General features: G+C 45.8%; 1 protein-coding gene and 1 long non-coding RNA gene across 4 annotated transcripts in view; one reads left to right on the top strand and one right to left on the bottom strand.

The window, feature by feature from the left end:
- Nucleotides 1-3,489, bottom strand: part of LOC128777678 (uncharacterized) — a 58,447-nt gene extending 54,958 nt beyond the window's left edge. For all 3 annotated transcript variants that reach the window (XR_008422967.1, XR_008422966.1, XR_008422968.1), the window contains exons 1-2: nucleotides 3,027-3,489; nucleotides 2,109-2,176 (exon numbers count right to left, since the gene is read on the bottom strand). This is a non-coding gene — a long non-coding RNA (uncharacterized LOC128777678). The remainder of the gene's footprint in view (nucleotides 1-2,108; nucleotides 2,177-3,026) is intronic.
- Nucleotides 3,490-13,591: 10,102 nt separating this feature from the next.
- Nucleotides 13,592-19,243, top strand: part of TBX18 (T-box transcription factor 18) — a 29,770-nt gene continuing 24,118 nt past the window's right edge. The window contains exons 1-3 of the mRNA XM_019442780.2: nucleotides 13,592-14,341; nucleotides 15,495-15,699; nucleotides 17,875-17,976. Coding sequence (XP_019298325.2) covers nucleotides 13,594-14,341; nucleotides 15,495-15,699; nucleotides 17,875-17,976 — 1,055 coding nt within the window. The 5' untranslated portion in view covers nucleotides 13,592-13,593. The remainder of the gene's footprint in view (nucleotides 14,342-15,494; nucleotides 15,700-17,874; nucleotides 17,977-19,243) is intronic.

Below are 19,243 nucleotides of genomic sequence, written 5' to 3' on the forward strand. Positions count from 1 at the left end.
GGAGATTACTCTCAGCTGGATTCACTATCATAAAGTATTGGTGCTATGTGGCATCACTGAGTTCACCCCATGTAAATACTTTAGGTAGAAGCTAAGGACGTTAGATGATTACACAAGATCATGGAGCCAGTGATAGAGACAACGAAGCCTTGAGCCCCTTTCTTCTGAATCCAACTTTTTGCCCACCCTGCTATGCCACGCTGCTTCTTAGCAGCTTAGTCATGGGGCTGCCTGGAACAAATTACCTGCTGATCTAGATTCAGCCAATCAATGCATAAACAGCATGAAGTTCATGACTTTGGGAAGCTTACAATCTAGCAAAACAGGTCAAACACATACATATAAGTTTCCATACTTTTTTAAGATACAACCAACCTCAGCAAATATAGGGACTAGATTGATATATTTAACCCATTATCAACCTGCAAGATTTAGCAGGAGGAGAAGGGTGAGAGGTTAGTGGGTACTGAGCAGGTGAAAGAGAGAAAAAGGAAGAGGGACAGAAAGAGAAAATCTCAGAGGCCATTTGCCCGGATAGTGCAAGAAAGGTGGTGGGTCCAGGACAGAGAATTGGTCTCCGTAAAACCTAGAACCACTGCTGGGTCCTCGGCAAGTACTCAGTTTAAAAGCTCTACACAGTAAGAGACAGAGTGAGTGGGGTAAAGGGGTCTATCACCTTGTATTTTGTTCCTGGCCCAAATCCCCATTATTTAATAGAATACTGACTTTCTGTAGTGACCTGTAAAACCTTAGTGCTTCCACCCCCATCCAACATAATACTCAGAGGTCTATCAGCCTCCTCTTGGAACTCATTCATGCAGTGACCAATATCAAGGTGATCCAAACAGCTGCCATCCACTGGTGACTAGGAGTGGAGCTACTGTATGGAACACACCAGAGGACCTGCAGCCTCTGGACCCAGTCCTACCCTTGCTGGTTCAGCACAAGGCCTATCTTACCAACACCCTCTTGTGTCTCCAGAGGTTTAACCACTATGGGCAAGAAAGGAGGGTAAGGGAACTCAGAAACCTTGTTCACTTAACTGTACTAAAAGATGTCCACGTCCAAACTTTGGTATTCTCATTTGCTCTGAAACCCAAAAGTACAAGTACTCTTGAATATTACATTGCTGTGGAAAAATAGAAAGGAACCTAACGTTTGTATTATGTTAATGACAATAAAAAACAGCAGTAATAACCTAACATTTATAAAAAAAAAAAAAAAAGTCTCTTAGTGCCTGACTCTGGAATACCCTCTCTATAAACCTATGGGATAGATTGTTTCCATTTTTCAAAGAAAACTGGGTCTCAGAGAGAGATTAAGACCCTTGCCAAGGGTTACAGCAGAACCCTAAGTGCAGAAGCCAGCATTGAATTTAGGTCTCTCTAATTCCAAAGTTCTTTCCAGACATCAAACTGCCTCTATGTAGAGAAACAACTTTATTTATTTATTTATTTACTTACTTACTTATTTACTTATTTATTTATCCACATCCAGTTTGGAGTCCAACTCAGAGGCTTGAACTTATGACCCTGGTATCAACACCTGTGCTGAGATCAAAAGTCAGACACTTAACTAACCCACTTAACTAACGGAGCCACCCAAGTGGCTTGAAAAACAGGTTTATATCAACCATAACAAAGTAAAAATATCCCAAAAAGAGTATCACAATGGAAGCGGTGGGGGAGGGGAGCAGTTGGTCTCACAAATAGAGCAGCATGTAAAACATGCTATGGTGCCTGGAATGTCATGGTTAGCATTACCACCACCACCACCACCACAAGGAATAACGCTGCTTACTGTAAGAAACTGATATGATTTCTCCTTCTGCTCATTGAGGATCATGTTTCACTTTTCACTCTTCCTGCTAGGAGGCTCAGAGACAAAGTTAAAGTTCTTCTTTAATAACTGTCTAGTATTCCACATACATATCAGGGTTCTTATTTTCTTCTTACCTTGGCCCCAGCATGTGATTTCTATTTTACCTTGTTCTACTCATTTACTCATCATTTTCATGTTTATTAGGTGGACTCTCGTGAGAGTCCTCAAAACTTCCGTGAAATAAGATAAGGTATGCATGATGTTAATTAAAAAATAACTTAACTTACCTGGGTAGAGCTTTCATCTGTAGCATCACACAGATTCTTTCGTCCTTTGAATTCTATTGCTAACAAATCTGAAAAAAGAAAAAAAAATCAAGACACCATCTGGCTGTCTTTGGAAAGGCAGAGGTAATTCAGGTCTTTGATCTGCTCTGCACATGGACTGAGAGAGGCAGAGAGGACCAAATCTCCCTGACACAGACAATCACTTGCTTTATTAAACAAGTGTCTTATATTATACACAGAGAGTAGTGCATTATGTGGATGCACAAGAAAAACTTATGATGAAAAGTAGATACTGAGCATACTGAGTACTCTGGGTTTTTAAACATTAACGTCACAGCTGTTTCTAATAATTTTTCTCTAACTGCAAGCTTATTTCCACAATATGTACTAATGTAACTGTAACTGCCCCAAAATGTTTTTCATTTTTTTAAAAAATGAAGTCTTCTTAGAAATAACTATGCATCTGAGAGCTCATGACCATGTTAGATCACTACTCCATACACAGGTTTTGTTGCACTCATTGTTTGGTCTGCTATGAAGTAAGGTGGGGCAGTTTGAAACAGCTGATCTTAAAGAACTTGTGAAATGTGTCTTTCTAAACAACAATAATAAAACAAAACAAACAAAAAAGAGAGCCTCACTAATGAGAGAAATCAAGGAAGTTATTAGGTGGTGCGCCCTGGGATTTTACATGGCAATGGCAATGGGGGAGAAGTTTATTCCTAACCCATATCTGGGGCAATGATAATGGTAACAGGTCGTGTGGGAAGCTGAGAAAAAACCGGCCGCCGGTTGGCCCAGGGCTTGGGGAGACTTAAGTCTTCTGTTTCAGGGTTGGTTGCATTACAGGGTTTGCCTGTATTCAAGAGCAAAGAAAACGTGTATTACTAATCCTTTCAGGTTCCTCCTTCTAATTACCTTTTATTTTCAACTGTGTCCCTCCGTCCAGGTAGATGCTTCATTTTCCAGATGGTTTTATATTTTTGTGAAAGGTTGGGAGACTTCTGGGAGAAAAAGTTGATTTCTTCCTGGAGAGACTCTCTGCCTGGGTTTGGCAAAGTCAGAAACCAATGCCTTCTCTGAGTCTGGATCTCCTGCGCGGCTCTGGGTGGTCTCCATCGCGTCTGCGCTTCAGGACAACGCACACGGCTTCCCTTTCAGCCCAGGTTGCGGAGGCCGACGCTCGGCTCCCGCCGCGGGTTGCGGAGTCCCATGGCTGCTGCCCACCGCCGCGACGAGGTGGAGGGGTCAGCCCGGAGCCGAGTACGGGGCGCGGGGCCAAGCCTGAGTCTGCGGGACGTGCCGGGCCCGGCAGCTCTGCTTCGGGCCGGGATGGGGCAATGCGGCCAACGTTGCCAAGGGCGCCCTGTGCCCCAACCCGGCGCTCCGGCCGCGCCCGCCCGCCTTCCGGAAGCGCTGCGGGCCCCAAGGAGCCTAAACGTCCACGAGCCCAATTCCTCCCGGAGGCCGCAGGCCAGGGCCTGAATACCTCAACCTCCACCTCCAAATATCTGGGGCGGGCTGTGAACAGGCACACAGCGGGATAGTTGACAGTCTCTCTGCCTCCCCGCCCCAATCTATTACCCCACCACCCGGCGGGCGAGTCCGGCAAAGATTATCCCAGTTGTAACTTTGAGGAGGTTAAGGCGGGGACGTGATCAAGGTCACGAAACAAACCCGTGCGGAATCGCGTCGCAAGCGCAGTCTGTTCTGCCACCTCCACCCCGCCCCGTCCCGGAGTGCTCTGGAAGGGCGGACCACTGGCCGGGGCGCAGGCCGAGGCCTGAGGTCAGGGTGGATTAGAGATTACGCCCCGGGGTGAGGAAGCGGTGGGAGGCGCGGCTGCCGAGGACGGCTAGGGCCCGGGACCGCGCGCGGGGCGGAGCGCGAGAGAGGGCGTGCGTCGCCGAGCCTCGGAGCCACAAGGAGGCCCCGGCTCCCCCGGCCGCGGCTGCGGGACCTCAGCTGCGAGCGCGGTGTGCACCCTACCCGCTGGCGCTGCCCGCAGAAAAGTGAGGCCCGTGCAGTTCCGGAACTAGAGCTCCCCGCGAGAGGGGGGGGAGGGGGTCTTAAGTTTTCACTCACTTTGTTCTGTAACCTAGTTTTTAAAGGAAATTCTAAATTCAAATGGATACAAGACACGAACCGTCTTCTCTTCCCCACTGGTTTCCCTCCTCGGCTCTACTGTGGTAACCGAGATAGGCAGACCAAGCCTCACACGCGCGCACTCTCACGCACGCACTCTTTAAGCCTGGGGTCTTCATGGATTCCAAGGCTTCCGCCGGCAGGGTGGTGTGGCCTTAAGGGTGTGGGGAGGTTTCTGAGAGGCTTGATGGTCCTTATTGTCAGTCCCCTAGCAAGAGCCAGACGCCGCGCCAGGCGGTGACAGAGGCTTCGTACCCTCTCACAGGCGAGAGGGGGCGTGGGGGAAGGGCGCGGGCGCCCACACTAATCAATAACCCCCTACGGGCTCTGAACAGCAGGGGCCTTTTCAAGACAGATGCCCCGGGAAATGATCTATTTATTGTTCGCACTTACTGTGCACTTAGCACCGAGAGGGTTGTTCTTTACACTTATCAACGGAAACCCGCGGCTGGGATTCCCTTTGGCCGCTGAAGCGCGAGTCCGCCTGTAGCCGCGCGTCGCCGCCGCCACAGGCAGCGCAAGGTCTTGGGCTTTACCATTCCAACAGGTGGCGAGGGCCGGCGGCAGCTGGTCGGGGCGCCCCTTGCCCTATCCGACCTACAGGTCCCGAGGCGCCGTGGCCAGCCGCCTCGCTCCCGGGAAGAACGCGAGGGCTTGGCGGGAGCCGGGGTTCCGGAATGGGGCGTGTGCACTGAGAAGCGAATGCGCAGGCGGGCGCCGGACGGCCAACAACTACGGCGCCGCCGCAGAGAACTTCCCCGGGAGCCACCCTTGATTTCCCGTAAGAAGAGTTAACTGTGAATAGCTAAGACGAATATCCCTTTCAAGTGACTTGAGCAGAGGACCTTCTCCGGGATCCAGACGCTGTGGAGGTTGTTACTCCATGCTCATTACCGCCCCCCCCCCACCCCACCCCGCGTCAAGTTTGCTTCCCTTAGTCCTCTTTGATTTTACACACACACACACACACCCCACTGGAGAATTCTCGATGGTGAATTGGAGGGGGGGGGGGTCGCTAAGGCGTAGCCATGCCGTTCTCCCCCAACGTGTTGTGTTCCTTTCTAGGATAACTCTGAACTCGGGACCGAGTCAGCGGGTCGCTCGGATCCCCGCGACTAAGCCCCATTCACTTGGGCCAGGCGACCCCAGCGGCTGCTGAAAGTCGCTGCTGCTTGCTGCGGGCGCGCGGCTCGGAGCGCGCTGCTTCCCGAAGCCGCCCGCGACGCTGATTTATGCTCCAGCGGCTCGCGAAAACCCCAACGCTTTGGCTGGGTTAATTTTTGTCAATTGTTCTTCATCACACTGAGATAGTTTGCAGCTTGAGGCGGGTCTTATTTATCACCCTGCACATTTGAAATACAGTCAGACATAAAAATAACTGACTCTGGGACTCTGGCGCAATATTGGAGCCGTCGGGGAATAATTTGGCTAACTGACTTGGACGTTTCACCTTCTAAACAGAAATGCAACTCTCAGTCAAACTGTAAATCAGATTGTCTTCGGCAATGGAGGGGGGGGGGGGGAAGGCACCAAATCCAGAAGGGAACACAAATAAAATGAAAGAAAACGCACATATTGACCAAAGGAAAAATGAACTTCAGAAATCCAGACTGGATTTTAATTTTAGACGTGGAACCTCATCGGGAATGTGAATTCCTAAATGTTTTACCAGCCAGATCCGTCCCAGAAATTCCTAGGGTGCTCCCCGGAAACTGAACTGATTGTTTCATTTCTTATTGTTACTGCTGTTTTTGTTATTGAATGAGAAATGCTTTGGGGGAGCTCTCCTTGAAGAGCTCTAATTATAAATGTTAAGGAGAGGGTGCAGAATGGTTTGGGAAGGAAAGGATGGGAGCTCGAAAGTGACCTAAAACTTGGAAAAGAAGGAAATCAGAAATTGCCCTGGCACTCGCCTTGTTCACAAAGTTCTGTGAACAGATAGAAAAGAATTTGGTATTGTTTTCTGCGCCTCAGCGATTCCTGTCTCCACCTAAGTGGAAGCCCCCAAAAATGAAAGCTCAATTTCTTACCGCCCCACATAGACCAAGTGGTTAAAAGTCTGGCCAGGACTAGCCTTCGGTAAGGCAGGAACTGGAAAAAAAAAGAGAGAGAAAGAGAGAAAATCCATGCAGGTGACCACTCAACAATTGATCACAAAGGGAAACTCAAAACACAACCAAATAAAACTTATGCCCAGAAAGGGCACATCTGCTATCATTCTGCATTATTTCTACCCCAGGTAAATTTCATTCTAGCACACCAAAGTGGGAGATCAGCCTCCGGCTTTCACAGAGCAAATCTGAGGACGGTTTTCTTGACTTGAACCCACAGCGACCTTACCTGTAGGCAGTCGCTCTGCTTTTAGGGTGTTTAAACAAGTATATATTTGTTTAAACTCCTTTTTGACCAAGTTCTTTCACATAACTTGCTTCTAACATTTCTCCAAATAAAGTTGAACAAGAGAGCTGTGACTCTTAAAATCCACAAATTAAATTTAAACTTAAAGATACCACAGGGGGCTTCAGGTAGAAAATTGGAGGGATTATTTTAAAATCACTTTGAAGGTTTAAGTAAAGATACCTTGGTAGTTGCTAGTACTTGGTATCCATCGATAATACTGAATATATAATATTATGATTGCAATCAAAATATGTAGTTTCAAAGGTGTTAAATGAAATAAAATTAAATCTAATCTTTTGATGGAAAAAAGATCAGCGATTTGGTGGGCATTTTTTTTTTTTCCCTCAACAGTAAAGTGAACTGGTGGTGCGTTTTTGACATTTGTGGCATCCAGTTCTTAATCTGGTGGTTTTTCTACCGGCCCCAAGCTGGCTTTCCCCAACTTGACATCTCTGCTTCTTCGAAGAGGGATATCTCTCAATAAATTCAGACCGCTATGCTGCCGGGCAATACCCCTGTTGTGAGTCATCCTTTGCCAATAGATGGTCTGATGTCCTTTTCAGTATAACCAGCTGGGAAATTAAAAGACGGATGTTTGCTTCTCCACATGTTTATTTATTGGGGTTTTTCCCCCTTTATTCCTAACACATCAAGATGAGTTCTTTCTCATAGAATCCCAAACCACAAATATCTCCAAAAATGTATATTTCAAAAATTAAATCTACAGATGTAATACATACTGTGAACCCTATAAAATGCGTTTACAATGCTGACTTAAAGAAAGAAATTTATAACTTTCATATGTACCTTCCTTGTGCAATAGGCAACTGCCATATGTTTCCGACTTCCATAATTCAGTTTTTTTCCTGGACATCTGTAGCAGGTAGTGAGTGCTTCTTAAAGTACATTTTATGTAATATGAGAAGGAACCCGCACCAAAGACTAGAGGTTAACATAAAAAAGCAGAAGTCTTTCTAGAAATGCTAGTTATTCTAAATTTACATCACCTATTACCAATGGCCTGAGATAGGTTTTTTTCCTCCCTCTTTCTTCATGAGGCTGGATTTGGAAATGCAGTATTGTATACTCTGAGGATTCTTTACAAGCAGCGTTTCCCAAACATCGAAATGTTTTGGTAGAGTTCCTCTTGTTATTACCATTCTTTAGGCTTTTGTTTGAAGATTCTCATTTGGCTCTTCCTGAAAACTCAGGTTGGAAATGTATTCCAGTAAGCTTATTTTATTTAATGCAAAGTTTAATATTTTTGTATTTCCCCCTATATTTTTAAAGGAAAAAGAACTCTAACCTCTTCATTTTTCATTTATCTCGATTGTTCATGGTACATTTCTTAAAGGATGAGAGAGTTCACACAATTAGAAGTGAAAAGAAAACAAAACCAAAAGTCATGCAGAAACGTCAGTTTGTTGTCAGACTTTTTGCCCACGTGTTCAAATTCAGGCTTCATTCCCAATGCTATTAATATTTTTCTATAGTTTACTTCTTTTTGTGCAATTCCTGTGCTAACTTTAAATTACTCTGGTAAAAATCTTTTCATTCAGCTGAAACTGAAATGTCTCATCTGTCAGTAGAAAAATATGAATAAATTCCAGTCACATTCTTCATTATTTATACTTTCAGCAGGTTATATAAATGCGCACAAAATTTCCACTGTTTAAGAACTTTGGTATCTGCAGTTGTGAAATATGAGAACAGGCCCCAATTTACAGCCAATTAGAGGATGTAATAATTTTTACAAAAAGCTAAAAACCATACCTAGTATTTCTTACATGGAGCCTAGACAGGAATACTTAGTTACATTTTCAATTCATTTTAGTAAGCAGAAGATTCAAGATAATCTTGGATTATAGGGAAATAATATTAAATATTTAATTGAAAGAATATGAAGGTATGTATTTTAAAAATCAATTTAAACATAGTATTATATAGCATAAGCTACTAAAATGGCCACTAACTACTTAGAGGATATTATTTAATTTCCCCACTCATTGTCTCAGTTTGATTTATATCCAAATCGACCTGTTGCAATATTGGTATCAGCAACATCCAACTACCCATCTTTAGGTATTCATTTACATCTGGATGTTACCATTACTTCCTTCAAGCCATCTTATATTTGAATCAGGTCTTAGTGATAGAGAAAGTGTGGCTTTTCTCGGACATTTCTGTTACTAACCCCTAACTGTAGGGTTGTGGGAGGAGTGTGAGTCAATGAATGACCAAGTGAAGGCAGCGATTTTTTTTCTAGCACAGGGTGAAAAATAATTGTAGTATCCTCTGTGGACAGAGAGCAGATACTGCTGGAAATTGGGCATGAATGGGGAAGCTCATTAGCCTAGCAGAGTGAGTCTTGTTATGGACACATCACAGGTCCAACCCCTCCACTTGGTAGGTCAGAGGCATCATTCTCTCCCTTCCTTCTCCTTCTGGATTCTGGAGTGCTTGGAGATGGAGAGGGATGGAGGAAGGAAGCTAAACCTCAGAACACACTCTCCTTCGGCTCTACCAAAACTCTGTACTCCTCTAAGCCCCACCGAGAATGATCCTTGACTTAAAAACCAACACTGCAAGACAATCTCTCTGGGCCCTGAGGCGCCCTGAAGGGCTCTTTGGATAGGCTGCTGGAGTTCTTTTGTAGACACATTCTGTCTCAGATGATTACAATTGGGAAGAGACTCGTTGTGGAAGAGAAGAATGGTTAACAGTCCTCAACACACGGAGAGGTGCCTGTCTGTGTGTGCCATGAGGGAGCAGTGAGGAACTGCGGTTCTGGATCACTCTCTCCGCGGGGCCTGGGTTTGCAGTAGTAGCCAGAGACTCCACAGAGAAGCCGGCAAAGGAGCAGCCAGACAGACCCTGGCCACCTGAATTTATTCTTGTAGACTTTGGAAGCTGGCAGATTGCAACTTATTATTTTTATTAACCCAAATAAGAGGGAGAGGCAAGAAGAAGAGTATGTACAAGGAGAAAGAAGAGAGTGGGGAAAGTAGGGGAAGGAATGGAGGAGAGAGGGAGCCCTTGCCCAAGTGTGTGGCACAGTCCCGTGATGCTGGGCGGCTTCTGGCATCCGTGGCCCCCAATTAGGATAGGGCTCCTTCCCAGATCAAGTTACAAAAAGTAAGGCAACCAAATAAGAATCCCTCTTGGTAATTGGATTGGGCCTTCCCTCACACCTACTCTCCCCTCTATTACTCTATTTCTTGCTAGGCTAGTATTTTAGCGAATAATAAATGTCTTTCAATGCATGGGAAGGAAGTCCAGATCCTGCCTGTTTGGAAATTCGGAGACAACGTGCTGCGCCTCGAGTTCAGGGCAAAAAACAGACTCTCCTGTATGCCAGGGTAAATCTCTCTGTGTCAGATCTTGAGTCTGGGAAATCAAACATGAGGTTAGAAACTCTTACATCAATTGTCAAGTGTAAAAGAAAGACAAAAACAAAAACAAAAAAAAGTCTATTTAGAGAATGAAATCCTGGCTCATAGGGTTTTAAAATTTGGAATTAAAAATAGTTGTTTATAAATAAAGTACAAAAATATAAAATACAGAACGAAATGCAAAAATATAAACAATAGTAGCTTAGGTGAGAAGCAGCAGCAAGCTATCTCCAAACATAGACAGGTCTAATAGAGATAGATATACAGTGCAATTCTTGGCTAAAAGCACAGCAGAAGCCTACAGAAAGAGTGAGCTAAAAAAAAAAAAATCTTTCTTAAGGATCCAATTTTAAACTGTGAAAGAAAAAAAAGGAAGGAAGGAAGGAAGAGAGGAAGGAAGGAAGGAAGGAAAGAAAAGGAAGAGAAAGAAAGAAACGGGACGAACCAGATATGCTTTTTAGCCTACTCCTGCCTTAGTTTTGCTCTCTGGCTGGATACAGATTCCACTAGGTACCATTCTTCCAAACCTGGACATTCAAGGCTCTTATGTACTTTCCCCTCTCGCGGAGTCTCAGAGACAGACCCACGCTGATAATGTTCTTCCCTGGATGACTTTTATTACAAATAGAGCCTGGCTAGTCTTGCCAGAGGCCTGACGGTTTAATTAAGTTTTAATCATTTCCTTAATATAGCACGACCTGGGAACAGGCATTTTCTCTCTTAAAGTGACAGGAGGCGCACGCTCCCTGTACATAGGCTCTCACCCACGTTTACACGCGCGCAGGTGCACACACGCGCATCCGCATACAGGCACGTATAGACAAGTGCACACGGGCGTACTCACGTGCACACAAGCACATACAGACATGTGCACACGCGCACACCTATTCCACCGAGCTTTTCTTCTGAGGATTCGCATCCTGTCCCCGTTTCTTTTGCTCCCTAGACTCGCGACGTGCAAGGCCCTGGCTCGGCCCTGGCACGCGCCAGCCACGCTTTTGAGAAAACGCCTTGTAAGGGCATTGGCTTCGCCATCCCTCGGAAGGCCGCGAACGCCCCCCCCCCCCCCTCCCCGCGCGGACTCTGGCCTGCTTTCCTCCTCCCGTCTGGGAGAGGTTCGGTGTCCCTTCTCCCGGAGCAAAGGTCCGGGTGCGGTGGGGTCTGCGACTTGCTGCTTTGCGGGGTCGAGTACAGCTGGTCCTGCTAGTTCCGGAAGCCTGATCCACTTTCAGCGCGACTCCCAGGCTGCGAGCGGCAGTGCGGACTCTACCGCTATGGTTCCCAAAGCCCAGTCTGGACCTAGACTAAAGGGACCAACGCTTCCTCCTGCCCTCGGCGCCCAGCGCACACCTGGATTATCTATATCTGACATCCTGGGTGTCTGTGAGGTCCATCTTTCCAGCTGGTCGTCTATGTGGACGCAAGTTCTCCCATGTCTGTGGGTTCCGGGGTCTGTGTCCCTTTCTGCCCCAGGTAAAGGTGAAAGAAGGGACAGAGAGATAGTGGAGGCCTTGGAGCTGCGTGTTCCGGAGAGCGCCCTTGCAAGCGCTCTAGTCCCTCCTACATGAGTTTGAGCTTCGGAGCATATAAATGGACAAGAACCCGTCTACAAAGCAAGCTTCGCGTCTGGAAATTGCGTTCCTCCTGCGGCCTCAGGTTTCTCAGGATGAGCCACTCTCTCGGGCCACTGGGCTGGAGTAGGCCTGAGAGCCCCGGCGACTCCACCCATGGGCCTCAAACACTCCTCCGAGGTCTCAAGGGCTGCTCAAAGGAGTCGTGGGTCGCTCCTTCGCGTCATGAAGATCCTGGGCCTGGAGCTGGGCGCTCGGACCTCGCACGCTGCCAATGCCGGCTTCAGACGCACAGTGCGCGGAGCTCCCGGAGCAGCCTCCAGCCGCATTTGCGCACCCCCCTTCCGCCCTCACTCCCAGCCCAAGCCCTCCAGGTGAACCTTGTGCTCTCCCAGGCCCGCTTCCCCTTCCGCCAGGCTTCAGAAATCGGGTTAGCGCTTACATTTTAGGCTGTATTACCCGCCTGGGGCGCCCTCCGGGGTCTGCACTGCTCCAGACTGTGCAAAGACTTCTTTTACAAATGCAAAACATCTCCTTCCACTTGAATCGGTTTCTTAAGCATTTAAAAAAGCCCTCTTCCGCGAGGGTGTTGCCGAGTCGTTTTTGACTCAGGTTGCTGTGGCCCCGCAGGGCGGCGAGTTCGTGGATAACCGAGGGCACCTCCTGCTCAGGTTCCTTCTCTTCTAGAAGGTTACCTCAGAGGAACCGCATATTCCCGGGAGCTACGGTACAAAGATTTCAGTGGCGAAAGCTACTCCCTGTATTACTCTACTGAAAGTTTAGAGAGAAGTCGGAGATAATGAGGAACCCAGCAGTTGTAGAAGTTGAATTGAGCGAGCGAGCAAACAACAGCCCTTTGTTGTGTCTTTTATACCAAAGATTTAAGAGTAATATGTATTAGGAATTTTATTCTACACGAAATTTGCTCTCTTTACACCAAACGCATTTGGGGTTTGACAAAAAAATCGAGTTGAAAGTACAAACAGTACAGATGCATGTTTGGTGTTATTCAATTAAAAAGCGTTTTTTGTTTTTTTTTTAATTTGTCTTGAAGAAACAAGTTGACTCTTTAAAAAACTGAGAAAAGAAGTGGCAAATTTTCTAAAGCAGGACAAATATGGAGTTAGGTTAAATTATAGAAACTTTTTTAAAAAGCTGCAATGGAAATTTTATCGTGCCTTAAAACTCATTTCATCGTGCGAAGTTTTGGGGTTTTGAAGCTAAGTCCTTATCATTGAAGCCACACAGAATTAAAATCCTAAGACTTACGTTTTGAAATTAATTATCATACTTTGAGAGGAAAGGGAGGCTTCAGAAAGGGCGTGCTTTTACAGACTAGTAAATATGAGAGACTAAGCGATAATGTAAAAAAAGTTCGCTCTCTTAAATATAAAGGACTTAAATATATCTTGAATTCCCACACGTTCCCCCCAAAAAAATCCGCTAAGTAAAACACAAGTAAAGAAACAAAAATAAGCAACCCTAGTGCCATTCGTGGCACAGAATGGGCGCTACTAAAGGCAGGAATGTTTAAATGAGGAATGTTAAATGAGAAAAGGCGGGCTTCGTGGCTGTGAATTGTCTCCACCCGAAAATGTTGCGAGTTGTAGCAAAATTAAGTGATAAGGGAGTCGGACTGGAGTTTAAGGTTTTTTGGAAGAGTCTTGATATTCTAACTTTGGTGACCAACTCGGTTTAAAGCCAGGAGCCTCACACTTTCCAGGTCTAGGTGAGGAAAACTAGAGACTCAGGGGCTGGAATGGGTTAAGGCAGCCAGAAAGACTGGGTTCAGCGCCCGCGGCTGGCACTTCCAAGCCAGACGGCGGCGCTTTTCACTCTTTTTTTTTTTTTTTTTTCCTCCTGCAACCTTGTAAGGAAGTGGGCGCGGGCTGCGCGGAGTCGGCACCTCCTGATTGGTTGGGCTGCCAGATGATTGACATGGCCTCAGACTCCACCCCTGCCGCTTTATTGACACTAATGAGCAAGTTCTTCCCACCGCTCTCCTGCTTGGAAGTGCTGACAGATCAAGGCAACAAATTTCAATTACAATCCCTAATTTGTGTCCGCAGAGTGTTTTTTACCCATGGTAGTCCTCTCTGGCGCATCAGTCGAAGCAGATCTTGGAGCAGCAGGAGGAGGTGGAGGGGGTGGGAGCGAAGGAGTGCATCAGTGAGAGAGCGCGCGCGAGAGATCGAGGGAAGGAAACTTGGCGGGCGCGTCGCTGGTTCCTCGGATCCCAACCCAAGCGAGAAAGAGGAAACGCCAAATTTGTTTTTGCCCGCGGCGGGGAAGGGGCCAGATCGGCCTGCGGGAGGCCCCGAGAGCCGTTCAAATTTTGGTGGGGGAGTAGAGCGAGTGTGTGCGTGTGCCCGCTTGAGTGTATATGCGCGAGGGGCGGGCGGGCGCCAGGCGGCGGGGATGGCCGAGAAGCGGAGGGGCTCGCCGTGCAGCATGCTAAGCTTGAAGGCGCACGCCTTCTCGGTGGAGGCGCTGATAGGCGCCGAGAAGCAGCAACAGCTTCAGAAGAAGCGACGAAAGCTGGGCGCGGAAGAGGCTGCGGGGGCCGTAGATGACCGAGGCTGTAGCCGCGGCAGTGGCGCCGGTGAAAAGGAATCCTCTGAGGGAGACGAAAACGCTGCACTCCCGCCACCGGCCGGGGCGGTATCCGGGCCCGCCCGGAGCTGCGCAGACCTGGAACGGAGCTGCGGCTCCCGGGGAGCCGTGGGTGAGTCGGCCCTTTCCCGCCTAACTTCTTCCCCGCGCGTCCCTCCCGGTCCCGCGGGGAATCTGAACTTCGGCGAGTAGTAGGAGTGCGCGCGCGCGGTACCCGTCCGTGCCTGAGGCAATTCTGCCACCAGCGCGTTGGCTTTGGGTGTCCCGGCGCGAAGCTCACAGCCGCCCTGGCCGCTCTCGCCATTCAACTCTGGTCGCCCTCCAGAAGGTTAAAATGCCGCTCCTAGCCTCGCATTTCAGGCTGCCACAGCCCACTTGGCGACCCGCGCCCTCAGCCGCTGCTCTTTTCGGCTCTTGGCGATGTAGGGCTTTGCCTTCCGCATCTGCCTCCCTTGGGGTTCCAGCCAATGGGTGCTCTTTTTTCTTTCCTAACTTTTAAAAACAAGGGGGTGGGGGGAGCGACGGCATAACCCCCCCCCGAGACCGGAACGAATGCCCTAAACAGTTTGGGCAAACCAGGAAGAGGGCGGTGTATTTGCAAACGTGGTTTCCCGAGGGGTAGCCGAACCCTTCCCTTCCCCTCTGGATTCCCGACACCAAGGCCGACGGACACCGTGGGCTGGCTTTTAGCTCCCTTCTCATCCCTTCGCTGCTTGGCTAAGGAGTTCAGGGCGGTCGGGGAGTTTGGCGGGAGTGGAGTCTGAAAAGCTTTCTAGAAGATGCCTCCGGCCGGGCCCAAAGCGAGCCGCCTCGGAAGCCTAACGGGAAGGGAGGCCCAGGCACTTCGGACCAGGGATCCAGACGCCAGGCGGTTTTGCAGCGTGCGTTTCGGGTTTGCCGGGGTTTGCACTGGGGGTCTGGACTCCGGAACCCATTTCAGACTCTTTTGGGCACTTATCTAGACCATGGCAGCGGCGCGAAACTTATTTTGGGGCCTTGACCAGGCGGAGGCCCGGAGGGAGGAGTGGACGCGGCCCTCGTGCCTTGGGACTCTGGGGTTCCGCTTGCACGTCGAGTCCCTTTGGTAGGCAGAGCGGTTGTCTACTCGTGGACCAGTTTGTTAGAAGAATCCGAAGGCACGAAAGCTCCCCCTTTTTTCCTGGTCCTTTTGGTCTCCCCAGCCGCCCTCCAGGAGTCAGTCTCCCCTTTCGACTTCCCCTCTCAAAGCCCTCACCAGTTACCCCTCTTTGCCCTTTGCTGCCCAGGCGGCTGTGAGGACGGCTTCCTGCAGGGCGCTTCCCCGCTGGCGTCCCCCGGAGGATCCCCGAAGGGGTCCCCCGCGCCCGCCCTGGCACGGCCGGGGACCCCGCTGCCCTCGCCGCAGGCCCCGCGGGTGGATCTGCAGGGAGCAGAGCTCTGGAAGCGCTTTCACGAGATCGGCACGGAGATGATCATCACCAAGGCTGGCAGGTAAAGGGCGATCTGTCGCGAACGCCCCGGCCCTGGCCTCACCCACGATGGGTTAGGAAATAGGAGGGCCTGCAGAGCTGTGGAGTCTCTGGTTAGCACTTTTGTACGGACAAGACAAGGCCCGGGTTGTGGTTCACTTTTGAGACTGGCTTTGCCTGCCCACACCGCAGTGCAGTCGGTGAGGGGCACAGCCCCGCCGCCCTCTTGGATGTTAGGGAGAAAATCACCGTCCCCGCCGAAGCGGTGGCTGTTGCGGTTGATACTCCGTGTGCTGGGTAGTTCCAAATTCGTGGTTCTGTTTACGTCTGTCCATGCATTTATTTAGGCTCTAGTTATCGATTCCGAAACTACGGAACAGACGACTCTCCTTAACCCGTCCTTTTTTAAAAAGCGCAGTTTACTCTTTAGAAAACTATAATTTGCTTCTTTTTTAAAAAAGATTCCGGACTTCCAAGTTGGTTCTTTATCAAAAGATTTCCTAGCAATGTAAGAACGTCTTGTGCTATTTTGATATTATATTAGAGTGAAAAGTTACTGGAATTATCAGTAATACATGTACAGTCGCTGCAAAAATAATTACCCGGTTTTTAAAAACCATTCTGTTGGTGGATCCAGTTACATGGTTCCATTTTTTTTCTAAATGAAATCTAACACATTCGCCTAAATTTGTTGAAGGATACCACACACGCAAAAATGTAAGAAGTTATATCTGTTTTTTGAAAATGTGAAATTTGCACACTCATTAGTAAAATAAATAGTTTTGTTGGGCAGATACCATTAATTTGAGGGAAGCACAGACGTCTTTGCATGTTAAAGTTTTCAGTTCATTTAGTGCAGTGAAATCTATGAATAATATCTTCTTAAAAAAGAACTTTAAAAAGTACAGCAACTCTTTCAGGGAATACACATGGCAAAAACCTGGATAGCATAAAAGTATCCAAACTTATTAGAAATTACAAAAACATATTTTATTGAATCCATATGCTACCTTCTACATTTTCACGGAGCTTTTATTAATGATCCAAATTCAGTCTTCAACAACACAAAGCAACAGTTGTCTTATAAAGGATGTAGTTAAAGACCTTTACTCTTTATCTTACAGGTGCACTGAAATAACACTAAAACAGCAGCATATTAAACTGTTCTCATGCCTAGTTAGGAATAATGGACTTTCTTTACTCTGGAAGTGGTCTTAAATGGCATTAGTGTTATAGAAAAAGTTTTTAGTAAATAACAGTACTAAAATTTGTGTTACAAGGTTAAATTAGCAAAAATTAGATTAACTGGCAGGGTCTTAGGCATAAATCTCTAGATGAAAGTTTAAAAAAAGAGAACTGCTCTATTTGTTTTTTAATATACAATAATTTACTGTTATACTCATGCTACTGTATCCTTTTTAAAGGATAGCTGAGTGTACTTTAGCATCTCTGATATGCATCTCTGATATGCATCTCTGGGAAGCCTAGAGAAATGCAGATTTTCATTTGTTTTAATTAGCAAAGTTTGAGTAAGTGCAGCTAAATAGGAAAGTATTTCCAGGGTATAGTGGGGGAAGGAATGATTTGGTAAATATACATTGTGTTTAGTTTCTGCTTTCAATAAAGAAGTTTTACTATACCTTTCAAATTTAGAGCAACTTTTGCACTTCACCTTTACCATGCTGCAGACAGGAAGTCCTGTCTCAATAAAGAACATATTGTTTGGTTATAGCATGGCACATTGGCTCCTTGTGGTTTTTTATAACCCTTTTAAAATTTCACATTATAATATATTTTATCACTTGTACAAATTCAGATTTTCTATTTCTACCATTTGGAACATTTTGTTATTCGTATTATTAAAGTAAATATGCTTATTGATTTTTGTTTAAGACATAAGCTGCTTTTTTTTTAGTGCTGTTACTCCTTCAGTGTACAGTTCTTTTCCTTTTAAGCTGGACTGACATTTCAGTAAACACAGTGCTTGACAGTGTACAACAAATTATATTTAAAAGCCTCAGTTTTGATGTGTCCTGTATTCTGATTCTTTGAATTACATTACCAAAGTGAATGCTATAAATTTTTCCGTATGAAAAACAGAGAGGTTTCCCTAGGTTTCTTGGCTTATTCATTGTCCATGCCTAATCACAAACAAAAACAAAACACATAACCTCTTTCCTCCCCTCCGTATGCATAGGCGCATGTTTCCAGCAATGAGAGTGAAGATCTCAGGACTAGATCCTCACCAGCAATATTACATTGCCATGGACATTGTGCCAGTGGACAACAAAAGATACAGGTACAGTGATCAGATGGATACAAGAGGATAAGAAAATGCTAGGAGTTTACAGGCTATGCCTGTTTCATCTGTGATAACTATGATGTTTGTTTCCAGAAGCCTGTAGAATTTCTAGATCTATAACCCAACTCCCGACAGTTCCAGTAGCCCAGATGGTGCCTTCTCTTACAGTAAATGTGGAAACTTAATTTTTGTTTTGCTTTTAACAGATATAGAAGAAATGTTTTTTAAGTATTGATAACTTTAAATAAGGGCTAGTTTAGTGTTGCTAAACTGTGTCTTTTATAATGATTCACTTTTCAATTAGGATTTTGAGAGGAAATGTTAAATTTGTAGGTATACATAATATTCAGCGAAATGTTTCATTTTCTTTGTGATTGTTTCAATCTTTAAAGAAATTCCCTTTACCTTGTTATGTTCAAAATCATAATTGCTGGTAGGCTTTTTTTCCTTTAATATTAGAGGATTTTTATAATTTAGGAAATAGAATCTCCTAATTCATTACGATATTAGGACATCTTTAAACTGGTAATGAATTTGTTAACTGTTGTTTTTTGGTTAGTAGTTAACACAGTAGATTTAAAAAGAATGTTGTAATATTTACATTTTGAAAGACTATATATTTATTTGGATATCAGGTAAAGTTGGAAAAGATACACATTCTTCAGTTTCAAACCTACCTCTGCTCTTTTTCTTCTGCAAATAAGCCAGTCAGCAGTTTTCAATGACAATGCTTTTTACTTTCCTGAGGAGTTAAAAATGCTAACATTTAAAAAAGGAAATTTCGAGTAGAAGATCAGAAGATGCTGCTTTAAATTTTGTCTTCTTTGTTTCTATGTATTTTTTAATTTTTATAAACAGCTAGAGCATTTAGTAAGTTTTTTAATGAAGTCAGATTTGGTTTTCATCACTTTTTAAAATTTAGGGAGTACTTTTTTGAAACAGGCTTATCATGTCAAAAGTATATAGATTCAATTAGTACAGGCACACATGGAATGCTAAAAGAATGGGTAATAAAAAAGACAGTTTTATTATTTGTGTTTTGTATTGTTACTGATTTTAATTAAACAACTCATTAAGGAGTTTGCTAAAATTATCTACTACGTGGTAGAAGCTAGAAGGCATTTAGTCTTTAAATATACTTGGTTTAAAAATCCATATTCTAATTTAGCTTTTGTGTTGAGAAAGATAATGTAATTCGTAATGAGCTTAGAAATTATTCCTTTCTCTTCCAAACTTCTCTCCTATTTCTCCAAATATCTTTCAT

The sequence above is a fragment of the Panthera pardus genome, unplaced genomic scaffold (assembly GCF_024362965.1).
Source record: "Panthera pardus isolate Hobbes unplaced genomic scaffold, ASM2436296v1 HiC_scaffold_17, whole genome shotgun sequence".
NCBI lineage: Eukaryota > Metazoa > Chordata > Mammalia > Carnivora > Felidae > Panthera > Panthera pardus.